Source organism: Oncorhynchus nerka, linkage group LG27 (assembly GCF_034236695.1).
Source record: "Oncorhynchus nerka isolate Pitt River linkage group LG27, Oner_Uvic_2.0, whole genome shotgun sequence".
Classification (NCBI taxonomy): Eukaryota; Metazoa; Chordata; class Actinopteri; order Salmoniformes; family Salmonidae; genus Oncorhynchus; species Oncorhynchus nerka.
The window spans coordinates 64974808-64999091 of NC_088422.1; the positions used below are offsets into that span (position 1 = coordinate 64974808).

The 24284-nt window shown below is 41.5% G+C and overlaps 2 protein-coding genes across 3 annotated transcripts; one reads left to right on the plus strand and one right to left on the minus strand.

Annotated features, from left to right (window-relative positions):
- Positions 1–2843: 2843 nt before the first annotated feature.
- Positions 2844–9663, minus strand: LOC115112145 (NEDD8-activating enzyme E1 regulatory subunit-like). 2 transcript variants are annotated; one of them, XM_029638976.2, is made up of 20 exons: positions 9540–9662; positions 8948–9051; positions 8771–8831; positions 8627–8657; positions 8462–8533; positions 8043–8122; positions 6728–6837; positions 6487–6596; positions 6303–6365; positions 6147–6210; positions 5915–6006; positions 5715–5774; positions 5468–5601; positions 5062–5137; positions 4815–4854; positions 4507–4593; positions 4302–4394; positions 4048–4162; positions 3786–3835; positions 2844–3678 (listed from the first exon to the last, which is right to left on the minus strand). In XM_029638976.2, the coding sequence occupies exons 1-20, from the start codon at positions 9587–9589 to the stop codon at positions 3569–3571; spliced, it is 1602 nt and encodes a 533-aa protein (XP_029494836.1). In that variant the 5' UTR covers positions 9590–9662; the 3' UTR covers positions 2844–3568. The 2 variants fall into 2 exon arrangements, with proteins under 2 accessions (XP_029494836.1, XP_029494834.1); XM_029638974.2 differs by having other exon boundaries at positions 8462–8657; positions 9540–9663.
- Positions 9664–10206: 543 nt separating this feature from the next.
- On the plus strand, positions 10207–23283 carry LOC115112146 (carbonic anhydrase 7-like). The gene is made up of 7 exons (XM_029638977.2): positions 10207–10384; positions 11039–11236; positions 16359–16477; positions 18080–18175; positions 19003–19065; positions 19232–19387; positions 21677–23283. Exons 1-7 carry the CDS (start codon positions 10348–10350, stop codon positions 21797–21799), a joined length of 792 nt encoding a protein of 263 aa, XP_029494837.1. The 5' UTR covers positions 10207–10347; the 3' UTR covers positions 21800–23283.
- Positions 23284–24284: the final 1001 nt, after the last annotated feature.

The window sequence follows — 24284 nt, forward strand, 5'->3', positions numbered from 1 at the left end:
TAGGAGGGTGAGTGAGCAGGTGGGTAGGTGGGTGGCTGTTCGTGTCACCAGTAAGGCAAAGGAGGGAACGAGTCTCAGTTTCAGAGACGCAGCTTCATCAGAATACCTTCCCAACCTTTAACCTCTGAAGGAAGATGAATCTATGGGAAATGTGCAAGAGGTTCTGTTTTTTTATTTAACCTTTATTTAATCAATGCAGCTACGTATGATGTGCATGTGTTCTACAGGAAGCATCAGAGCATACGCAACTCCATTAAAGGGATTCTTCGGTACTTTTGTGTGCTTTTTAGCCAGTAGTTCTGAAAGTAGCGCTCATGAGCCAACAATGGTCACCGAAAATTTGCATACTATGTCACATACATTTTAAGTCTGAAGTTTACATACACTTAGGTTGGAGTCATTAAACCACTCCACAAATGTCTTGTTAACAAACTATAGTTTTGGCAAGTTGGTTAGGACTTTTGTGCATGTGTAACAGTATAGCTTCCGTCCCTCTCCCCGCCCCTACCTGGGCTTGAACCAGGGACCCACTGCACATATCAACAACAGTCACCCTCGAAGCATCGTTACCCATCGTGCCACAAAAGCAGCGGCTCTTGCAAAGCAGGGGGAACAACTACTTCGAGGTCTAAGAGCTAGTGACGTCACCAACGTTATCGAAACGCTATTAACACACACCACCGCTAACTAGCTAGCCATTTCACATCGGTTACACATGTCACAAGTAATTTTTCCAACAATTGTTTACAGACAGAATATTTCACTTATAATACACTATCACAATTCCAGTGGGTCAGAAGTTTACATACACTAAGTTTACTGTGCCTTTAATCAGCTTGTACAGATGAACTAGTACCTTCAGGCATTTGGAAATTGTTCACAAGGATGAACCAAATTTATGGAGGTCTACAGTTTTTTTTCTGAGGTCTTGGCTGATTTCTTTTGATTTTCCCATGATGTCAAGCAGAGGCACTGAGTTTGAAGGTAGGCCTTGAAATACATCCACAGGTACACCTCCAATTGACTCAAATGTTGTCAATTAGCCTATCAGAGGCTTCTAAAGCCATGACATAATTTTCTGGAATTTTCTAAGCTGTTTAAAGGCACAGTCAAATTAGTGTATGTAAACTTCTGACCCACTGGAATTGTGATACAGTGAATTATAAGTGAAATAATCTGTCTGTAAACAATTGTTGGAAAAATCACTTGTGTCATGCACAAAGTAGATGTCCTAACCGACTTGCCAAAACTATAGTTTGTTAACAAGACATTTGTGGAGTAGTTGAAAAACAAGTTAATGACTCCAACCTAAGTGCATGTAAACTTCTGACTTCAAATGTACACAATAAGACCATCTTGTAAACGGATCATGTCTGTGTTTATTTTCCAGTATGTCTGTTATCATTAGTACAGACTGTCACAATAGTGCAGCCTTATGCAACTATCTAGCAAGACACTAGCGGGCCCTGATACAGTGAGACAAAGGCTGCACAATGAGCATTTAAGGTAATTGAAGCCATCTCTGTATGTTTGAAATGGTCTCCACCGTCATGCTGGCGTGTTGACACAGCTGTGCAGAGCGCTGGACAAACCATGGGCACACCAGATAGGTTTGACTGATGTTCTCAGCTGGGCTCATGCGGTCACTGGAGCTGGGAAATAGGTCCTTGAAGAGAAATAAACTGCCGGAGAGACATCACATCAGAGGCTAAGCAGATTATAAAGCCTAGCTGCGTAGCTCGAGGAAGATTTCCAGGTGACATGAAACCGGCTGAGATAAAATCAGGTTTGTACTTGAGACACATGGCCTTAAGGGCCAGATGATTAGCAACTCAGATCAAGAGATGTGATAAAATTGCAACAGTAAAATAAATATCCTTAGCCGAGAGAGGAGCTTCCTGCCTAGAGCCCATGCAGTCCAACCCCAACTGTGTGTGTAGATTAGATTCAGGGCTGGTTAAATAAAACTGGCATTCCAAACAGAATAATCTTAGAAGATTAAACTTTCTGTTTGGGAAATGGCCAAAGTACATTTTGGCAGGCCACTCGAACACCGTGATCTGCACCGTCCTCCTCAGGAAGGAGGCGGGGGTCTTACAAGGAAAAAAATCTACCAGGGGCAAATTTCCACTCAGTTAAATCCTGCAGGCAAAACACAACAAATGAAGAACATGTCAGTGCCCTCTCTAAGCAACCAACCAACGCATATTCAAAAGCAGCCCACAGTTATGTAACAGTGGCCTTCAGTATACCAACTCTCTTGTTATTGGTCCCTGGCTGGCTGCAACACAAATCAGATCATATGTAGGCAATGAAGTGGTCATAATTGTTCTCAATGTTACCGAGCAGCACCAATGTTTCCAGAGACTGGGACATTGAACAAGAACATAGTGACTAATCAACATAACTGGTTCAGGCAGGCTTCTCATTAACATTTTGTAGCTAATGATGTCTGGTACAGTGGGTATAGTCAGAATTCAGGAATGATTCACTCAACACAATGATCGTATGAGTGTGCCTACCGTAAACATGCTCTTCCCGCCGACATGGGAAATATCACCCTCTACTGAATGTAATCGGAATGGGATTATATAAATATATATAAACGAACTATGCAGGAATTTATGTGCTGCAACAAATACAGAGCATTTTTTATTAATTGGGGGGAGGAAACAGCCATACTCCCAAGAAATCTTTATGATGAGTTTCTGCTCCAAGTGTGTAGTCAGCAGAGTGCCTGCTCACCACAGAACACACACACTGCATTTTGTGACAAACACCACTCCACCAATGCTCTATAATCTGAACTGGGGAAGGAACCAAAACAACATATTACACAGCTCTTAAGAGGATTTTTTTTTTATTGTTTTGCATATAGAGACACTTGTGTCATGTTGGGGTTATTCTACCAGTCAACAGGAAAAGGTAAGACATTTTTTTCCACAGCGTTTATCACCATCAGGCCAATGTCTTGGGAATTGTGCCCAATCAGTCAACTTTGGGCAAATTAGGGTGGCAATTTTGCTTGTTTATCATGAAGCTCACATGATAGTCAGCTCATTTTGATTTGGACAGGACAATGTGACCCCTACTGCTGGCCATGTAAAGTACCATGTCCAGACTGTTGCCCATCAGGGCGCAAGATGTTGGAGCACAATCAGAGTTCCTTGGGTACCTAATGTACAGGTACACCACATGCATTTACCTCAAACTTCCTTATCTGTTTAGTACAGGATATCTTCAGAGGAAATTATTCAAACCCTGGGACATTTCTTGAATGGTTCGAATTTGGCAGGTAAATGATTCAAATGTACTAATAGGTACAACACTTAATGTGTGAGAATAAACCAGCCAGAACACAAACATTGAAAAGTAATCGGAAACAGTCCATCAGAACTTCCTCTTTCTTTCAGCCACAACACAATAATAATTGGTGGAAACATACAGTATGAACAAAGTGTTCCAACTACACAAACGTTCAGGTATCACCGCTACTGCGCTGCAACATTCCATTCATATAATTTACAGAGGGGTTAAGTGCATGTTATTAAGGAGGAAAATAGCTTTTTTACAGCTGAAACGTGGCAGTTGTCTGGGACATGGCATTGTAGATGAATGTATTGTTGAAGGGAACAAACTGACGAGTGATGATTTTGATGGCCTCTTGTGCAGCAGATCCTAAGGAAACACATTGAAAACAGTACATTTAGACCAACTCCAAGAAAAACAAAATGTTTATCCCATAACAAAAATAGCACGAGGATGCTAGACCATATGCTACTCACCTCCCAAAAAGGATGCCACTGTGTGTGGCTCAGAAGCACCATAGCGACAGCTGTCGAAGAGCAAAGTGAAATGACATGTAGATTATTTAATCATGTTCCTCTCCTTGATGATAACCTCATACTCATTTTACAGTTAATGGAAATATTCTGGCGAAATTACAAATATAAACACAAAAACTGTAGGGAGGTTTTGAAGTGGGCTGTAAAATGACCATTCTCTCTGCAGAGAACATTTGACTGGACACTAATGCACAATACATACAACTCGTGGATGTAGTCATCTTTCACATTGACGTTCACGCTGTACTCCTGCAGAAGGCTGTTCACACACAGCTTCAACTTGCTAATGTCTTCTTCTACTTGGTAATTGTAGACACCTTCAAAAAGGAGGAAGAACATGTCACATATCTGGAGATGGGCAGTTTAACATTGCGGAACACAGTTTAGTTACGCTGTGTGCCAGGTTGTGAGTGACACAGTTGTGTCGGGGGCAGAACTACGCCAGCCTAGCCGTACCTGGGTAGCGGGAATGCTGCTGATAGAAACGGTCCACAGAGCGCAACATTAGGTACAACACCATCTCCCCATCTGCACTGTCCATGCAGGAGGCTGAGGAGAGAGAGCAGAATCTTAGTACACACTAACAACACACAAAATCAAAAGGGACTCAAAAACAGAATAGGCCAAGTCAAGGTGGGCGTCTGTACGGTGTTGAACTTACTGATCGCATCTTTATTGACCGTCTCCACGCTGTATTCTTCAGCCAGAGACCTGCAGCGCACCACCCTCAGGAAGGCAGCGTTCTTACCTGCAGACCGAAACACACAGCACAGGGCTCAACCTACTGAAGTGTTCCCTTTCATCATGGGTTCATCAAAGTGCAGCCACACTACTGTATGACAAACAACACCTGACTGACATGACGCTTTGAGTTACTGTTAAATGAGTTAGAGTATTCAATTTACATTCCTGCCATATTACGTGTCCTGTTCACATTATGGTTGTGTGTGTACTTGTCGGAATACTCACAGAATAGTTTGATGTCCTGCTCAGATATGCTCTCTGAGGGCTTTAGCAAGAGAAAAGACAGAAGTCAATCCAATTAACTAGATAATATCAGAAATCAAACCTTTTTACAATCTATCAAAGGTAATAAAATGTTGATCCTTACACAGCCCTACTGCTGCATAAGTACTACTGCAGGAGAGTTACCATGTGTTTTTGACATCGCATGAGATTAAATATCCCTGACACTACAGAATAAAGTTTCACATACCTTTCCAACAGACTGCAGGAGAGACTCCACATGCTTAGACACGACGGAAGCATCTTGCATTGCCTTCTCTCTATAACTGAAAACATATGCCTGCATTAATGCCCAGGCCAGGACTATGATGATCATGCCAGCACAAAGCATACCTTGTGTTCGGGAAATAAGGTTAAGGCACAGGAAATCGTAAACAACAGTGGAAATCGCAGCGTCATATGGTTTGGCACACACAATTCTACCATTTAGCGATGGACATTGGTTTATGATACAATGACTGTCCTCTCCTTGATATGCCCCACATTACAAGCATTGAGCTGTGCTCGCTATTAACTCATACAGCAACTGACTTTTTAATTAAACCGGCAGCTGGCTGCTTGCCATATAAATTAATAATATAATTATCACTACCTACATATTCTGGAGGGTGATGAATTTCTCTGAGTCCGCAATCATATCTGGAATGGAGCCACGCACAGGTAGGTTTCCGCAACCGTCGTTGTGCACAAACTCCCTCACTGCTCGCGTCATCACCCAGAAGGCTGGAGTCTGCGTATAGCAGAGAAAGACAGAACAACCAGTCACGTATTAAAACGTACAAATAAATCATTCACAGGATGCTTCAATCATGACCTGAGTAGACGTGTCATATTTAGATTCACCTGTGATGTAATGTCATTGCATTGCTCTCCATTGAATATGTCATCAACGCCACTTGAAATCTACAGAGAGGTGAGAGTGGAGTTAGCAAAGTTGACAAGAGTAGCAACTTCCAGTGATCTCGTGCAACCAGCAGCACGGATTAACATAATACGGCTGAAAGGAGTGAGGGGGTTTAGGGGTGCGGTATGAGAAGAGCCACCTTGGTGGGGTTAAGGGCTGTGTTGACGTTCTTGATGGCCTCCTCAAAGTTCTCCTCATCCTCAGGAGTTCCCTTCTCACTCTTCAGGATTCCTAAAGAAACCAAGTATCATGAGAACACAAACCATATACAGTGGATAATCTGGATAAGTTAGTGTCTGTAGACAACTAAAATTCTGTGAAAATGTAAAAATACAAATGAAGACAAGAAAAATCTATGTGAAGTGAAATACCTTGCCGAATAAGCTGTTTGAAGGCCTCCTTCTCTTTGTAGTTCTTCGGGAACTGAAAATTGTGCTAGAAAAAAAAATGTATTAAATTGTCAGCTCTCTTGCACATCATAGGTTGCTGTAGAATGTGCCTTTGGTTGTTGGTCACAAAAGTATTACTTCACTGAACCACTTTTCTAGGTATTTGGCAACAATGATGATCCATGGTGTATGACTGTGATCCTGCATAACACAAGAGCGTAAGAAAATACATGAACCAGTGAGGACAAAATTACAACTAAAATACAAAACACAACAGTGGCCTAAAAAAATAAAAAATTAAATAAAAAACGCCCAGACACACCTTCTTCCCCATTCCCTCCAAGTCGTAGGACTGGATGTGGTTCTTGAGCTCTGCAAAAGGTTGGTCAAGCCTCAGGTCCTCCAAGGCATTGTCTGGATGAGACTCAATCACTAGAGGGAGTGATTGCAAACAGCTTGTTTGAGTGTTTTCGATTTACTGCAAGAGAACACTGACCTTGAGTGCTTGTCACCATTACTACAGATACAGCAATACATGCGTGACTCACAAGAGTTTACCATACCTGTGTGCTCCTTCACTACTAGCCTCATGTAACCGACGAGGCCATACGTTCTACACACCAGGAAAGGTATGTTTGCATTCCACAACACTGACCCCAGTCTCAAACACGTGCTGTGAAAATAAAACCAAAATCATTTACATGACAAGAGAATGTTTAAAAATATATATATTTGATGTTACTTTGTAAGACTATGACAAATACCAGATAAAAATATTTCATTTGAAATATACACTACCGTTCAAAAGTTTGGGGTCACTTAGAAATGTCCTTGTTATTTAAAGAAAATCACATTTTTGTCCATTAAGATAATATCAAATTGATCAGAAATACAGTGTAGACATTGTTAATGTTGTAAATGCCTATTGTACTATTCATTAAATAGTACCCGCAAAACACCAGTCTCAATGTCAACAGTGAAGAGGCGACTCCGGGATGCTGGCCTTCTAGGCAGAGTTGCAAAGAAAAAGCCATCTCAGACTGGCCAATAAAAAGAACAGATTAAGATGGGCAAAATAACACAGAGACTGGATAGAGGAACTCTGCCTAGAAGGCCAGCATCCCGGAGTCACCTCTTCACTGTTGACGTTGAGACTGGTGTTTTGTGGGTACTATTTAATGAAGCTTCCAGTTGAGGACTTGTGAGGCATGTTTCTCAAACTAGACACGCCAATGTACTTGTCCTCTTGCTCAGTTGCGCAACGAGGCCTAGCACTCTTCTTTCTATTCTGGTTAGAGACCGTTTGCGCTGTTCTGTGAAGGGAATAGTAGTACACAGCGTTGAACGAGATCTTCAGTTTCTTGGAAATTTCTCACATGGAATAGCCTTCATTTCTCAGAACAAGAATAGACTGACGAGTTACGGAAGAAAGGTCTCCGTTTCTGGCCATTTTGAGCCTGTAATCGAACCCACAAATGCTGATGCTCCAGATACTCATGGCCAGTTTTATTGCTTCTTTAAAATCAGGACAAAAGTTTTCAGCTGTGCTAACATAATTGCAAAAGGGTTTTCTAATGATCAATTAGCCTTTTAAAATGATAAACTTGGATTAGCTAACACAACATACCATTGGAACACAGGACTGATGGTTGCTGATGATGGGCCTCTGTACGTCTATGTAAATATTCCATAAAAAATCTGCCGTTTCCAGCTACAATAGTCATTTACAACATCTATACTGTATTTCTGATCAATTTTAATGGATGAAACATGTACTTTTCTTTCAAGAAATAAGGACATTTCTAAGTGACCCCAAAACTTTTGAACAGTGGTGTATGTCCATAAATAAATGTGTAAGAATAAGAGGATGAATAGCACCTTTCTGGCAGCTGGACACCGATCACCAGGGTAAATCTGTGGAAGAACTCTGGGTCGTTGTCCAAGAGCTTTTCAGGGCTCTATAATGGAAAATAAAATACCAGATCACAATAAGAGTTTGACAAACAAGACTGATCTACTATAAGTGCTCTGCTTGTTTTATAACACTCAGCAATCAATACATTCAGATAAAGAAGTGCACTTTGTGGGCAATGAGACCCATCAATTGCTACTCAACCAGTGCAGCGTCATAGTAAATCTACACCTTGATCGGAATTAACACAGATCTACCGCTATACCCTGAGGATCGTGTAGTCAACTCTAGGATATTTTTTCGAATGACAAAATCTGTGCAGGGAAAGCTGTGACAGCCCTCTTCAGGAAGAACTGATCTACTGCTCATAGTTGAAAACACAAACCTCCTCCACAAAGTTGCCAGATACATCAGTGTTCAGCTCCTGTAGCAGCTCTGTGGCAGCCTGGGCTCGGTTCTGGAAAACACACCATCCCAAAAGACTTGTTATGACATACTGCATACAGGTAGAGCTAAGATATTGATAGAATAGAATGGCATAATCGTTTACCCTTCCTATGCTGTTGTTGCTCAGAAAAAAGCTGAGTAGAAAAGGAAGTTAAAGATAAAGACAGTATATTGTATAAAACATTTTAAGATTAAGATCAAAAGCGCTTCAATGAGATGATAAACAATAGGCCTATCACGTTCTTACTTATTTCCGACGTCTTCCCCGGAGACTTTGTGTCCATCGACAATAGTGAACGCTCCAATGCCTGATGAAGAGAGCAACTAGCTTAGGTAGGCAAGCCTACTCATGCATTCCCTTAGAGCAGTGTTTTCCCACTCCTGGTCATCGGTCTTTTCTAGTATCAAATATTGAAATATTTACCTGGAAGTACAAGGTTCTTGAGTATTTCAGTCCCAGATGCTGTGGAATTGATCAGGCATACGTGTGCATTTTCAAGTTCTTCTTGGCCATGGTCTCCCCACAATCTGAAATGGAGTACAGGCCATCATAACAACGGCATGTTGCCAATCTCCTTGTCATCTTCAATGCCTTGTTATTGAGCTATTATCACATCTCATCTGGTATGGTACATAGACGAGAACAAGGAACCTTTTTGAGATTCAGTCAATGAACGACACCAATTCTGGCTGGTGTTGTTGAAAGTAAATTAGGTGGCTAGAAGCTATAGCAGACAGCTAACCACTGACTGTAACAGGACAGCTAACTAGCATGTCAATGAAGACTAGCTACAGTAGCTAGCTATAATACTTTTAAAGCATGCTGGTTGGTTGGCATAGTTAACGTTAGGCCAAGAGAATACACTATCAAGAATAAGTCAGTTAACGTTACGGGCTTGCTAGCATAACTACGTTAACTAGCTGCAGTTTGTCAGTCGAGATATGTCTAACTCATGCAACGATTTAGGTTTAACAAATAACTGTATAATTTTCACAGAATTTCTAGCTTTACATACCTCAATTGTCTATCATATTTCTGGTCTTTAGAAGCTTTAGTAACTGCCATGGTCCGCTTGGAGAACCCCACCGGTTAATTTGATAGCTCCATTCGATGATTCGATAGAGAGACAAGTGGTTGAACGCAGTTGTAAATTCAAAGCTGCACTTTCGATTTAACTACAGTTGACCACCAGAGGGAGTAGTAGTGAACATTCAATCGATTCAAACTTGCGCAAAATGTAATTCATTAATTCTGCCACAGTTGCATCACCCGTTCAGACTAATCAAGGAATTTGAATTTTGAATGACATATTATAGTAAGATATGATGTGTTCTTTTAGATGCGACTTTTTAAATATTGGTTATATAATCATAAATATTAGTTATGGGTTTAAGCTGGAAAAGCAAAACAACACTATACCCATTGAAATATGCATTATCATTAAAAAATATGCATTATCATTAAAAACATGTTGTGATACATGTTATTTCGTTAGCTCAGAGGAAAGTGTATCTTAATTGGCTGCTGTAATAGGTCTAATTATCATAAATGAGGGGTCTTTCTTTAGATGTTTTGAAGTACAATAAACAGAAATCAAGCGAGGTAATTGAAAAGGGGGCGTGGCAAGAAAGTATCATTACGATTGCCATTCGTCGCCACCTGATCATCCTTCCCAACCTCCACTCCCAGTCTTCATCAACACTGCTCACACACCAGCACTTCATTTTCGGCACGCCATTTATCCCATCATTTCGTACCGTCTGGGCTGTGAGTCGAGAGTCAGTCAGCATATAGATAAGGTGAATCTAAGCGGAATCCTCGCAATGACAGGGCATCACTGGGGATACGGAGAGCAGGATGGTAAGTAAACCTACCAACCTGGGAGAGCATCACTATGTAAGCTACTGTAGAACACACCGTATCGCAGCGTTGACCTTGTTTGGGGACGCTCGTGCGCTGCGAGTGACAGGCATTCGGGAAAGACTGCATTTGTCTCTGTAAGACATGCATATTTGATTAAATACGTTTCTATTGGCAATAGTCTATAATCAAATCCATGTTTTGAACTATGTCTGCATCGGACCTTTTATTAAGAATCGACAGGTGACTGATTGGCTCATTTAAAAAATATATGTATTTATTCTGGTTTGCTGCGTTCTGGGTGGGGATCTCGCATTGACATTCTCAGACAATAGTGCTAACCTTGAGAGAAACAGTAACTGTTAATACGAGATTAGTCCAATTATACTTAACCTGCATGCCACCTTATTTAGCCATCTATTCAACAAGCAGGTTTTAGCAAGTCTTTGAGTTCTAGGAGTCTATCAGTCTTGTTAAGGTATTGAGGCCTATGATCAGTATGTTGATTGATGCAGCAACCTAAAATGTTATGTCCTGGTGTGAAATTGAGAATGTCATGTCTTTCTTCAGTTTTTATAAAATGGTGAATTAATGGATCTTATCTCCTTTCTTTATATAATGTCATGTCCAGCTCTGACCATCTTTGTTTCTAAGGTCCAGATGCATGGCACAAAGACTACCCCATCGCCCAGGGCAATCGCCAGTCTCCCATAGACATAGTTCCAGAGGACACTGTATACGATGCCAGCCTGCCTCCCATATTCATCTCCTACGACCACTGCAACTCAATCAACATCTGCAACAACGGCCACTCTGTGACCGTAGAGTTTGATGACACCGACGACAAAACAGGTAACAGCAACAGAGGATGAAGAGATCCTTTGTAGACCATATAATCATCCCTGAGTGGAAATCCTCTCTCACAGAGAAAATGCGGACATAAATACAAGCAATATTGAGATACAGTATTGTTTCAGATTCGATCATCGACCCTTCAACTTTGACTGAGTGTGAAAGTCACCCAGCCCAGGAGGTATTTATCACTGTATATCACTCTGGTGGGTGGTTGTTTCTGGGCACCTTTATCACTCATGACTTTGACATTAGCCAACACAACCACTGCATTGGTAAGGGGACACCATTATGTTACGGGTACTGTGTAGTAGTACTATCATGCTATAACCACCACCCTTGCATGCTCATGTGACACGTGTTAAGTGGCTGCAGTCCTACCTATGCCAATCAATTCTACCTACATATGCAGATCAATTTAAAGTTCAGTGACACCAGATTCTCCACCTTAGTCCATTCTGAGCAGTGAAGTAGATTGTGGAAGCCTAATCTCCTAAATGACAAAGCATTTACTTTTACTGCCAGGAAACCTCAAATGTTAAATATTATCCATTCAAAATATGTTTATGATTTGCATACTCCTTCACAGCCACCATCAAAATGTGGTTGATGGATAGACCACCTACATTTGTATATCATTAAGGCCACTCCTACTGGACTGTATGATTCAGTGAGATGTGTTTTGGTGGATATAGTGAAGCCAGTATTTAACTGTAGGAGTGTCTGTCTGCCAGAGCAGACATCTGACCGCATCAGGTAATCTTCATGGTTGTGTCACATCTGTTTTTAAACTGACAGTCGAAGTTAACAAAGACATAGACAAATAAGAAATGGGGAGAGACACTTTGCTTCTGTGGCATGAAAAGGTCATGGGAAACGACAGTCTGAATAGAATGACAACCAAATAAGTCGGGGCTTGTATTTTGAAAAGTGGTAACTGAACACCTACTGTACAACAAAAAGGTGTTTGATCTTAACAAAAAGGTGTTCTACCTCAGTGATTTCGTACCCCTGCACATCAACTTGGTACGAGTGCCCTGTGTATATAGCCAACTTATTGTTACTTGTGTATTTTTTTCCCTTATTATTGTTCTGTTTTTTTTTTCTCTCTACATTGTTTGGAAAGGCCCGTAAGTAAGCATTTCACTGTTAGTCCACACCAGTTGTTTACGAAGCATGTGACAAATCCATTTCATTTGAAAAAGGCCCTCAAAATAGAAAATACAAGCCACAACTGATTTTGTTTTCTGTCTCAAAAAAGTGCGGCTGTTTGGCTAAGGTGCAGGTCACTATGAAAACAAATTTACAGAAACCAAAACGAAGAAGTTCCACTCTGCATGACATGGTCTTATGATGGATAGGCTTCCCTATACTTTCACCATCAGGAGCTGATTAGAAGTTTCATCACCTAGGCATGCCCATTTTGTCCTGTTTCCCTTTTTGTGGTCGTGTCCTCTCGCCTGGGTGTGTGTGTGTACCTTTTTTGTACATGTGTGTACATGCCTAGTATATCATTAACTCAGGAAACGTATGAACATGCTCTAAAGCACACATTACCAAGGTGCCATTCTTATCCACCCAACCATTTCATGCGGATGAATTATTTGACGCATGATTAAAAAAGTCCCGAACGGGCTGATGGAAACAGAAATGAAGGAACAATTTTATAAATGTCAACAAACAATTTGTCCATTTGACATGGTGTGATCTTTGTTTGTAGGTCATGTATTATGTGAGAAATGGCGGAAATATTTTTGTGCAAATATTGATCTAGAAACCATCCTATCGAAGCAAACTTGGAGTCACGCAATGATATTATGTTGTGTGGTCCTCCCACTACAACTCAGGAAAGCATGCAGTTTATTAGGCTACTGATGAAATTTTAAAAAACAAAATAAAAATATAGGACAAAACACACATCACGATGAGAGACACCACAACACTACATAAAGAGAGACCTAAGACAACAACAGCATGGCAGCAACACATGACAACGCAACATGACAACAACATGATAGCAACACAACATGGTACATGTTGGGCACAGACAACAGCACAAAGGGCAAGAAGGTCATTTTGGTAAATAACAGAAAATATAGGCCAATCTATTGTAACTTTTGGTAACTTTTACATGAATATTTTAAAAATGTATATATATCGGTCTCCATATTGTCCATGCATTTCTAGTAGATGGACCATAAGGTTCAACAGAAAATAGCCTAAATAATAATAAAACAATCATCCAACTCATCCAATAATTTACTTATTTCATTTTTATAACTGCCACCAGTATGACAACAAATACACACTGACATAGCAAAATAAGTGTGTAAAAACAAATGTATATATTTATAAATATCTCTCTCAGAAAAAAAAGAAATGTCCCTTTTTCAGGACCCTGTCTTTCAAAGATAATTCGTAAAAATCCAAATGTACAAATCACAGATCTTCATTGTAAAGGGTTTAAACACTGTTTCCCATGCTTGTTCGATGAACCATAAACAATTATTGAACATGCACCTTTGGAACGGTTGTTAAGATACTAACAGCTTACAGACGGAAGGCAATTAAGTTCACAGTTATGAAAACTTAGGACACTAAAGAGGCCGTTCTACTGACCTTTCTACTATAAAACACCAAAAGAAAGATGCCCAGGGTCCCTGCTCATCTGCGTGAATGTGCCTTAGGCATGCTGCAAGGAGGCATGAGGACTGCAGATGTGGCCAGGGTAATAAATTGCATTGTCCGTATTGTGAGCCGCCTAAGACGGCGCTACAGGGAGACAGGACGGACGGCTGATCGTCCTCGCAGTGGCAGACCACGTGTAACAACACCTGCACAGGATCAGTATATCTGAACATCACACCTGCGGGACAGGTACAGGATGGCAACAACAACTGCCCGAGTTACACCAGGAACGCACAATCCCTCCATCAGTGATCAGACTGTCTGCAATAGGTTGAGAGAGGCTGAACTGAGGGCTTGTAGGCCTGTTGTAAAACAGGTCCTCACCAGACATCACCGGTAACAACGTCGCCTATGGGCACAAACCCACCGTCGAGTCGTGGTTTTGTCTCACCAGGGGTGATGGTCGGATTCGCGTTTATCATTGAAGGAATGAGCGTTACACCAAGGCCTGTACTCTGGAGCGGGATCGATTGAGGTGGAGGGTCCGTCATGTTCTGGAGCAGTGTGTCACAGCATCATCGGACTGAGCTTGTCATTGCAGGCAATCTCAACTCTGTGCGTTACAGGGAAGACATCCTCCTCCCTCGTGGTACCCTTCCTGCAGGCTCATGCTGACATGACCCTCCAGCATGACAATGCCACCAGCCATATGGCTCGTTCTGTGCGTGATTTCCTGCAAGACAGGAATGTTAGTGTTCTGCCAGGGCCAGCGAAGAGCCCGGATGTCAGTCCTATTGGGCATGTCTGGGACCTGTTGGAACGGAGGGTGAGGGCTAGGGCCATTCCTCCCCCCCAAAATGTCGGGAACTTGCAGGTGACTTGGTGGAAGAGTGGGGTAACATCTCACAGCAAGAACTGGCAAATCTGGTGCAGTCCATGAGGAGGAGATGCACTTCAGTACTTAATGCAGCTGGTGGCCACACCAGCTACTGGCTGTTACTTTTGATTTTGAGGAACTTTTTCAGTTTGTCTGTTGAATCTTATGTTCATACAAATATTTACACATGTTAAGTTTTCTGAAAATTAACACCGTTGACAGTGGGAGGACGTTTCTTTTTTTGCCGAGTTTATATATAACGGATATTTCATGCTGAAACCCTCGTATTAAACACCAATGGTATTTACCAAATTGAGAGATTATATTTTGGATAATGTTTAACAGCTGTCATTGTATGTTTTTATTTTTAAATCTTATTTATGTCATCTATTTTACATGTGATAAGGCCACACAGAGGGCCAGCGACTATTAGACACCTCAAAAAATCTGAAGTACCCAAAAGGGCCACTAGATGTCTTGTGATAGATTACATAAAATCCTTGCAAGATACACACATTCTGGTAGTTTGCTGGTTGCCTTTGCAACACTAAGCTTGATGCTCATTTCCAATAAATATTGGGGGTCTTATTCTGGTGACATGATGATTCGACGTTTGGCTGCCCTTTGACAAATAAAAATCATCTCGCTCTTATTCATAATAATCTCATGTTGGTAGCACTGTGTCTGTGGGCTGTTGGCTAGAGCACACATTCCCAGACCAGAGTGGGCACATTTTGCTATATAACGCAACAACTTTTGTGACAAAACCATCAGGAGAATGGAAAATGCAATGCAAACCCATTTAACTTGTAGTTTTGTATTTGGTACATGGGGAATTTAACTTCAAAAATCATTTTTATGTCACAAACACTAAGTCTGTTTGGTGGGGAAATGATTTTAGAATATTAGCATAAAAATCTGTTGCCAATTAGATGGAAGGAAACCTAGCTTGTGACACTCCGCTCTCTGGCATTCTCTTCATCTGCCATCATAAAGATCTCCTTGTGTGTTTATATGGGTAGACTGTGTGTGTGCTTGGCTCCAGTGGTATCAGACAGAATTTGTCACCTACTGCCCTGGCCTCCCTGGAGCTCTTCAGTAAAGTGACACACTGTCCTACACTGTCACTAACAGAGCCCATCCCAGACACTGTCTCTCCTAGGGACCTTATCCCCAGCACCACTCCAGTTAGTGATGGGACAAATCCTAGGCATATCAGGACGCAGGCTCAAAGTACTCTCATTTGTCTTATGTCAGGTAAAGAAAGGCCTTCATGAGGATATAGTTGTGTTAATACAGTACCTGTTTAGCCAAATGCTCTCTAGTACTGTAGGTAGATAGTTATTAGGAAGAGTAGTAAACCGTGTGGTTGTAGGGCAAGGCACTGTATGTGTCTGTCAGAGTGTCTGCTGTCTGTCAGCTTTAGTGAGAGTGATTTAATGAGCAGTGGCAGGTGTTGCCATGTTGAGGTGCTCTTCCAGGCCTGGTGTGTGTGGTGGTTCTTGCCTGCCTGTCTAGTGTGTTGTGCTCTGCAGTGGTACCATGCTAGACACGAGGCATAGGAGCATAGAGGCATGGCAGTGGCTGACTGATGTCTCTTGTCCTCTGCCCTGACAGTAATCAGGGCAGGCCCCCTTGACAACGCCTACCGGCTGAAACAGTTCCACTTCCACTGGGGCGGGAAGGGCAGCCATGGCTCAGAGCACACCGTCGGAGGGAAGACCTACGCTTCAGAGGTGAGTGTTTCCCCCTAACCACACAGACGGAGCCTAGGTAACCCAATTTTCCCCGACATACAGTGCATTCGGAAAGTATTCAGACCCCTTGACTTTTTCCACATTTTGTTACATTGCATTACATTATTTTTAAAAACGTAAATATCAAATTTACATAAGTATTCAGACCCTTTACTCAGTACTTTGAAGCACCTTTGGCAGCGATTACAGCCTTGAGTCTTCTTGGGTATGACACTACAAGCGTGGCACACCAGTAATTGGAGAGTTTCTCCCATTCTTCTCTGCAGATCCTCTCAAGCTCTGTCAGGTTTTCAGGTCTTTCGAGGTGTGCGATCGGGTTCAAGTCCGGGCTCTGGCTGGGCCACTCAAGGACATTCACTTGTCCTGAAGCCACTCCTGCGTTATCTTGGTTGTGTGCTTAGGGCCGTTGTCCTGTTGGCAGGTGAACCTTCACCCCAGTCTGAGGTCCTGAGCACTCTGGAGCAGGTTTTCATCATGGATCTCTCTGTACTTTGCCCCGTTCATCTTTCCCTCGATCCTGACTAGTCTCCCAGTTCCTACCGCTGAAAAACATCCCCACAGCATGATGCTGCCACCACCATGCTTCACCGTAGGGATTGTGAGACGTGAGGCTTTGCATTTAGGCCAAAGAGTTGTTTCTCATGGTCAGAGTCCTTTAGGTGCCTTTTTGGCAAACTCCAAGCGGGCTGTCATGTGCCTTTTTACTGAGGAGTGGCTGCCATCTGGCCACTCTACCATAAAGGCCTGATTGATGGAGTGCTGCAGAGATGGTTGTACTTCTGGAAGGTTCTCCCATCTCGAGTTCTTGGTCACCTCCCTGACCAAGGCACTTCTTCCCCGATTGGTCAGTTTGGCCGTGTGACCTGCTCTAGGAAGACTCTTGGTGGTTCCACACTTCTTCCATTTAAGAATGATGAAGGCCACTGTGTTCTTGGGGACCTTCAATGCTGCATAAATGTTTTGGTACCCTTCCCCAGATCTGTACCTCGACACAATCCTGTCTTAGAGCTCTACGGACAATTCCTTTGACCTCATGGCTTGGTTTTTGCTCTGACATGCACTGTGAACTGTGGGACCTTATAGACAGGTATGCCTTTTAAAATCATGTCCAATCAATTGAATTTACCACAGGTGGCCTCTAATCAAGTTGTAGAAACATCTCAAGGATGATCAATGGAAACAGGATGCTCAATTTCGAGTCTCCTAGCAAAGGGTCTGAATACTTATATAAGTAAGGTATTTCTGTTTTTAGATTTTTAATACATTTGCAAAAATGTGCTTTGTCATTATAGGGTATTGTGTGTAGATTGAGGATTTAAAAAAACATTTTTTTTTAGTAATGCTGTAACATAACAAAATGTGGATTAAGTCAAGGGGTCTGAATCCTTTCTGAATGTGTTGTACATCTGCATCTATATTTGCCAAGAAGTAGTTTTCCTTTCTGTGGTTCGGTTCACCTCTATACTAGGTAACTGGTTTGTTTAGTACCTGAGACAAAGAAGCAGTGTTTCCTTGAATTTGGGTGCTTGTCTCAGGCTTGTCCCTAACCCTGCTGGCCCTCCTCCCTGTTTCCTCATGCAGCTTCATCTGGTGCACTGGAACGCAGACAAGTACAAGACATTTGGGGAGGCAGCGGCAGCCCCCGATGGCCTGGCTGTCCTTGGCATCTTTTTAGAGGTGAGAGGATCTCCCCCGGGCACCAGCCAGCAGCTGTTCATCTGTCAGCCAGTACATTGCTTTGGAATTGAATCTCTTTCTGCTTCACCAGGGCTGTTTAACAGGAATTAGACTGAAGACCAGCAATCACTGAAGGAACAATGTAAAAACATGTTATGATATTATGTCTGAACAGAGAGGACCAAACATTTCACACGTGTTTGTGTTGCAAATTGTTCAATCATACCAGGACCATGTGGGAAATATGTGGCGCGCACTTTTATCGAAAATGTATTTAAATATTAGGTATATCATTTGTGTTTATGAAATATAGCTTATTGATAACACATTGATGTCGACACTGAAAACATTAGGAACTCCTGCTCTTTCCATGAGACTGACCAGGTGAATCCAGGTGAAAGCTATGATCCCTTATTGATGTCACTTGTTAAATCCACTTCAATCAGTGTAGATGAAGGAGAGGAGACAGGTTAAAGATTTTAAAGCCTTGATACAATTGAGATATGGATTGTGTGTGTGTGCGATTGACTGTGGAAGGGCAAGACAATATTTAAGTGCCTTTGAATGGGGTATGGCAGTGGAGGCAAAAGGGGGTGCAACTCAATATTAGGAAGGTGTTCCTAATGTTTTGTGCACTCCGAGTATGCATACAGTACATGATGGTCAAAAGAACATATCAATATATGATTGTGGCAATGTGTGTATAATCTACTGTGTATATGTTTAGAATGTTAATGGGAAGCATCGTATTTTCTCATATGACAATATGTTTGGGCTACTGTTAGAAGGTTGAGATAAAAAAAAAAGGGAATGTGTTTTATTTACAGATCGGAGATGAACACAGAGGTTTACACAAGCTAACAGATGCTTTATACATGGTGAAGTTTAAGGTAAGTCATAATGCAAAAGAAATGAATCACCTGATGAGTGACTGGAATGATTCAACAGGGCATTTGAAAGATATGCTTGATAATGTTGATACTCTGATAAAAGACTCCTCTTAAGTGTAGCATAATCCATATTTGTCATGCTATTCTTTGTTCTATTTGCACCCAGGGAAGCGTTGCTGATTTCAAAGGTTTCAATCCAAAGTGCCTCCTACCTAACAGCCTCCACTTCTGGACATACCCGGGTTCCCTGACCACTCCCCCTCTTCACGAGAGTGTCACCTGGGTCGTTCTGAAGGAGCCAATCATAGTCTCAGAGAAACAGGTGGGAGCCCTCACCATCTGGGTAGGGGTGAATCAGTGCTACCTGGGCCTAACTAATATGGAGATATCTCTGCTTATGGAAATGTGGGGTCTTTGCCTAGGGAAACCACAGTGAACCACTGCGTTTGTCATGATGTAAATTATGAACCATTTGAATGACAGGCGTCTGCCCTGATGGTGGGTGTTCTGCCCTTCATCTGCCCTTCCTCCATCAACACCAGAGAAAAGTTCAAGAAAGAAAAATGCACTGAGATTTTTACTGATTTATTTTGAAGTGTGGGAGTGTCTGTTGAATTTATTCTTCTGAACCACTGAAATTGATAAGTTAAGGTATGTCAAGGTTCACTTTGATGGCACACTTGCAACACTATGGCTGCGTTTACACAGGCAGCCCATATGTGACCAATCACATATTTTCAGGTCAGCTCTAGAAAAGATTTGGTGTGAAAAGATCTGATAGCGCAAAAGACCAATTCGTGAGAAAATATCAGAATTGGCCTGCCTGTGTAAACGTAGCCATAGTGTTGCAAGTGAGCAATCAAAGTGAACCTTGGCATACTTTTACTTATCCGTTTCTGTTTGACAATAGACCAATTCATTTCTCTCCTCTTTTCATGGTGAATGGTTAATGATTTGAAACATCAATATAGTTGCTTATCGATGTGAAGTCTTTATGACCATTAGTGAGTGAGCTGGGTTTGTCCTTGAACCGTCTATGATGTTACTATGGCTTCTCCAGACGGAGGGCTTTGATTGGAGGATGCCAGGGGAGTAGGCACAGGTGTGTATGTGTGTGTGTGTGGACTCAGTCGGGCTGCAGCAATGGCCAGCTGAAATCCAAGTGGGAACCCTAGATGTGAAAGACCTCTTTGTGGATCCAGGTGTCACAGCTTAAGCTCCATTCAAACAGTGGGCATTACCCCCGGGCTCTCAACAGTCACGCACACATCGATATCCTTTACTATGTAGCTGTGCAGTGCATGTTCTCTGAATTACTGTAGGCTAGATTATCCCTTTCATGTGCTTATATAGCTTGAAAAAAGAGGTGAGTCTGTCTACTCTAATGGTGGAATTGGCAATTAGACCCATTTCATTCATTTAAAATATTTACTTTACGCTTAGTAGTTCTAATTAATTCAAACCACAGTCTTCTATAGCTAAATGGTTAATCGAAGACCCATTTATTAAATCTGAGAGATTATCTCATTTAAATCTCGTCTTTTCTTGTTTGTTTTTTTTATCATCAAGAAAGCAGGCTACAGCTTTAGGGATCTTGTGTTATGGATGTGGAGAAGTGGACTGTTTGACGTCGGGGTGCATGCTCAGCTCTGCTCCATTATACAGGGGTGGGAAAAGTACCCAACTGTCATACTTGAGTAAAAGTAAAGATACCTTAATAGAAAATGATTCAAGTAAAAGTCAGTCACCCAGTAAAATACTACTTCAGTAAAAGTGTAAAAGTATTTGGTTTAAAATATACTTGCGTATCGAAAGTAAAAGTATAAATACAAAAAAAATCCTTATATTAAGCAGACCAGGTGGTACCATTTTCTCGTTTTAAAAATTTACGAAAACACTCCACACTCCAACATTCAGACATGATTTACAAACGAAGCATGCGTGGCAGTATGGATGACCAGGGATGTTCTGTTGAGAAGTGTGTGAATTTGACTATTTTCCTGTCCTGCTAAGCATCGGTTACTTTTGGGTAAAAAATACATGATTTCCTTTATAAATGTAGTGAAGTAAAAGTTGTCAAAAATATAAATAGTAAAGTACAGATACCCCCCAAAACTACTTTAGTAGTACTTTAAAGTATTTCTACATTGGTACTTTACACCACTGCCATTATAACAGGCTGTTTACCAGGGAGGTGACTGCATGCCTTCCAGGACCCCTCCTGAGCTGGCCCTGTTTTGTGTTCTCAGCCTTTTTGCGATGGCACTGGGAAACGTAATTAATGTCACCTTTGGCCCATCGGCATGCTGTCTGCATACTTCTGTTCCTGGCCTGGCTGACTGTGCTGGGCCTGGGAGCCTGGGAGCCTGCTCCCTCCCTGCTCCTTCGCTGCCCTTCGTGTAGGACTCCAGGGCACAATCCTTTGATCCCTGGGAGCTGATTAACGTCATGGATGGAAACGTTTTGGCCTTTTTTAATTGTGAAATTCTTTGGAGATACTCAGCAGGGAAAAGTCTTTCTTACTTAAGAGGCTATTGTGTTTTTCCTCCCTCAGACACGGCAGCCAGGGACTATAAGGTGTTTCTGTCTGTTTCCAAACATCTCTCCACAGATGGGAAAGTTCAGGATGCTGCTCTTCAACGGAGAGGAGGAAGAGGGCAGGAAACGCATGGAGAACAACTTCCGACCCCCTCAACCCCTGAAAGGCCGGAAGGTTCTAGCATCCTTTGACTAACGTGACTGCAAATAACCTCCTGGTGGCATAGCCTAACATATGGTCTATTATATGTCAGAGTGAATGTCTGAATAGACTTTCTTCTCAACCTTGAATAGTTTTACTACTGATGATGAATATAGAACAAGGGGTATGAAACATCACATCTCCCTCTACAGGTCAATTACTTTCAACCGCACTTTAATTGAATGTCCAATGCAGATATCGACGTTTCAAACAGTCATAATGACTACTATGTGCCCTCTGCACAGATCTCTATTTTTAAAGATAGTGATTTTAAAGTAGTGATCTGTAACATTTTTCTGAAGTGAAAGATATTGCTCACATAGCCATCCAGACATTGCCTTGACAGAAAACAGTGTAATGTATGTAACTCTGTAGGGATTTAATTTTTTTAATCTGATTGTACCTTTTTCAAACAAAAGTCAACGTGGCCTCATGGGTGTAGTGAAAAGCGTTTAAGTCAATGAACAGTCCCCCTCCACCCCAAACGCACGCGCACAAACGTACACACACCATTTTCTGTCCACCCAGTGGATTGCTGTTGTTTAGGCTGCTATTGTTTCTATGCAAGGTGCTATATCTTCTTCCCAAGGGTTTAGCCACACCTTATCTAACAATGGAAGATGATGCCAGTGCTCTGTAACATGTTGTCTGAATCCTGACGGCCTATTGGTGGTAATCGATGTTGATTCATATTTAGATGGGCTGGATCCACATCGTCCTACAGTAGTTGCCATAGATCCTTTAACCCAACACTCACAACTGGAGGTGGAATTGGATTTAAATTGCTCAACTGTAAATGAAGGGTTTACTCTGTACTTTCCCTGTGCCCTGACAGCCCAGTGATTGATGGAATGGCACTAAGCCACTCTCTCAGCTGTACATCAGCTTTAAAGATGCCAAGCATGCGCTGAATAGAGTATTGAGTTCATGTTGGGTCAAAACAGTTCCACTTTCGAGAAATGAAGGAGAGGGCGTACACACACAGTACGTTCTGTATGGAAATGAGACACTTCTGTAATGGGTTTATGTCCATGTCTTTGTGTGCTGCTCATTTCTCCTGTGCCAAAGAACAGCCTCCTCCCTACAGTTGGTTCCTACACTACTGTATGGTACGTTGTTGCAGGCAGGGTGACGCTCCAGTTCTTTTACGATAATGGAAGGTCTCAGTAAGTGAAGGTCATAATGATTAATAGATCCCCACTGTAGCGACAGTTGTAAGAGACATTGCTCCTCGGTACACTATGTAATTCCTAATGAAAGTCTGCCAGGCCTCTGTGTGTTTGAGTAGTTTTACATAATGCTGTTCCATAGATAGAGGTGGGCATTTACCCATATGGACAAACTGGTAGGGGGACACTCCTCTGCTTAGTCTCACCTATGGGAATTAAGGCTTGGAACTGGCACTTGAGCTATCTGCTTCAAACAATTGATATTATACAATATCAGGAACATTACTTATTAAATATTTACCACGTGAATCATTTTGCATGAACTGGTGACAATTTAATTGACTTGGTTTTTTTGTAAATTGTAGTTCTTCAATAATATTAGATTGATTCAGTACTGTTGTTTCAGAAACAAAAGATGAGATTAAAGGAAATCTATCAAATGTTTTGTTGCCATTAAAAGGCTTGTGTGGAGTATACAGATTACCTTTTTAAAAGTATGTTTATGACTAGGTCAAGTGTGGGTCCCAGAATTAGTTCTCACAATGGTGACTGCTGCAGTCTCTAAACATGAGTCACTGCTGCCACTGTGTAGTCTAACAGAGAGCTGAGAAGTAAGCTTTTGGAAACAGTTCCTAATGAGCCCCATGCAAGTACAAAATGCATTACAGTGGATTACTTTTAAACCCAACATGTATAGTTTTTGCTGTCCTTTCCTGACTCATCAGAAACATTTCAATCAGTCCCCTGAAATCAGTAAACACAACAGTTTACATGGTCACTGATTTTCTTGACAGCTATTGATGTGAGGAATTTCAGTATGCATTGAACCTTGATCCTGGTACAAATGTACACAACCCTTCAAAAGTTTGGGGTCACTTAGAAATGTCCTTGTTTTTGAAAGAAAAGCATTTTTTTTTTTTTGTCCATTTTTAAAATAACATCAAATTGATCAGAAATACAGTGTAGACATTCTTAATGTTGTAAATGATTATTGTAGCTGAACACGGCTGATTAAAAATATATATATATATATATATATATTTTTTAAATTGTATATCTACATAGACGTACAGAGGCCCATTATCAGAAATCATTACCCATATGGACAAACTGGTACACTCCTCTGCTTAGTCCCACTTATGGGAATTGCTGATAATGGGCCTCTGTAGATATTCCATAAATCAGCTGTGTCCGGCTACAAAGTCATTTACAACATTAACAATGTCTACACTGTATTTCTGATCAATTTGATGTTATTTTAATGGCCAAATATTGGTTTTCTTTCAATAACAAGGACATTTCTAAGTGAC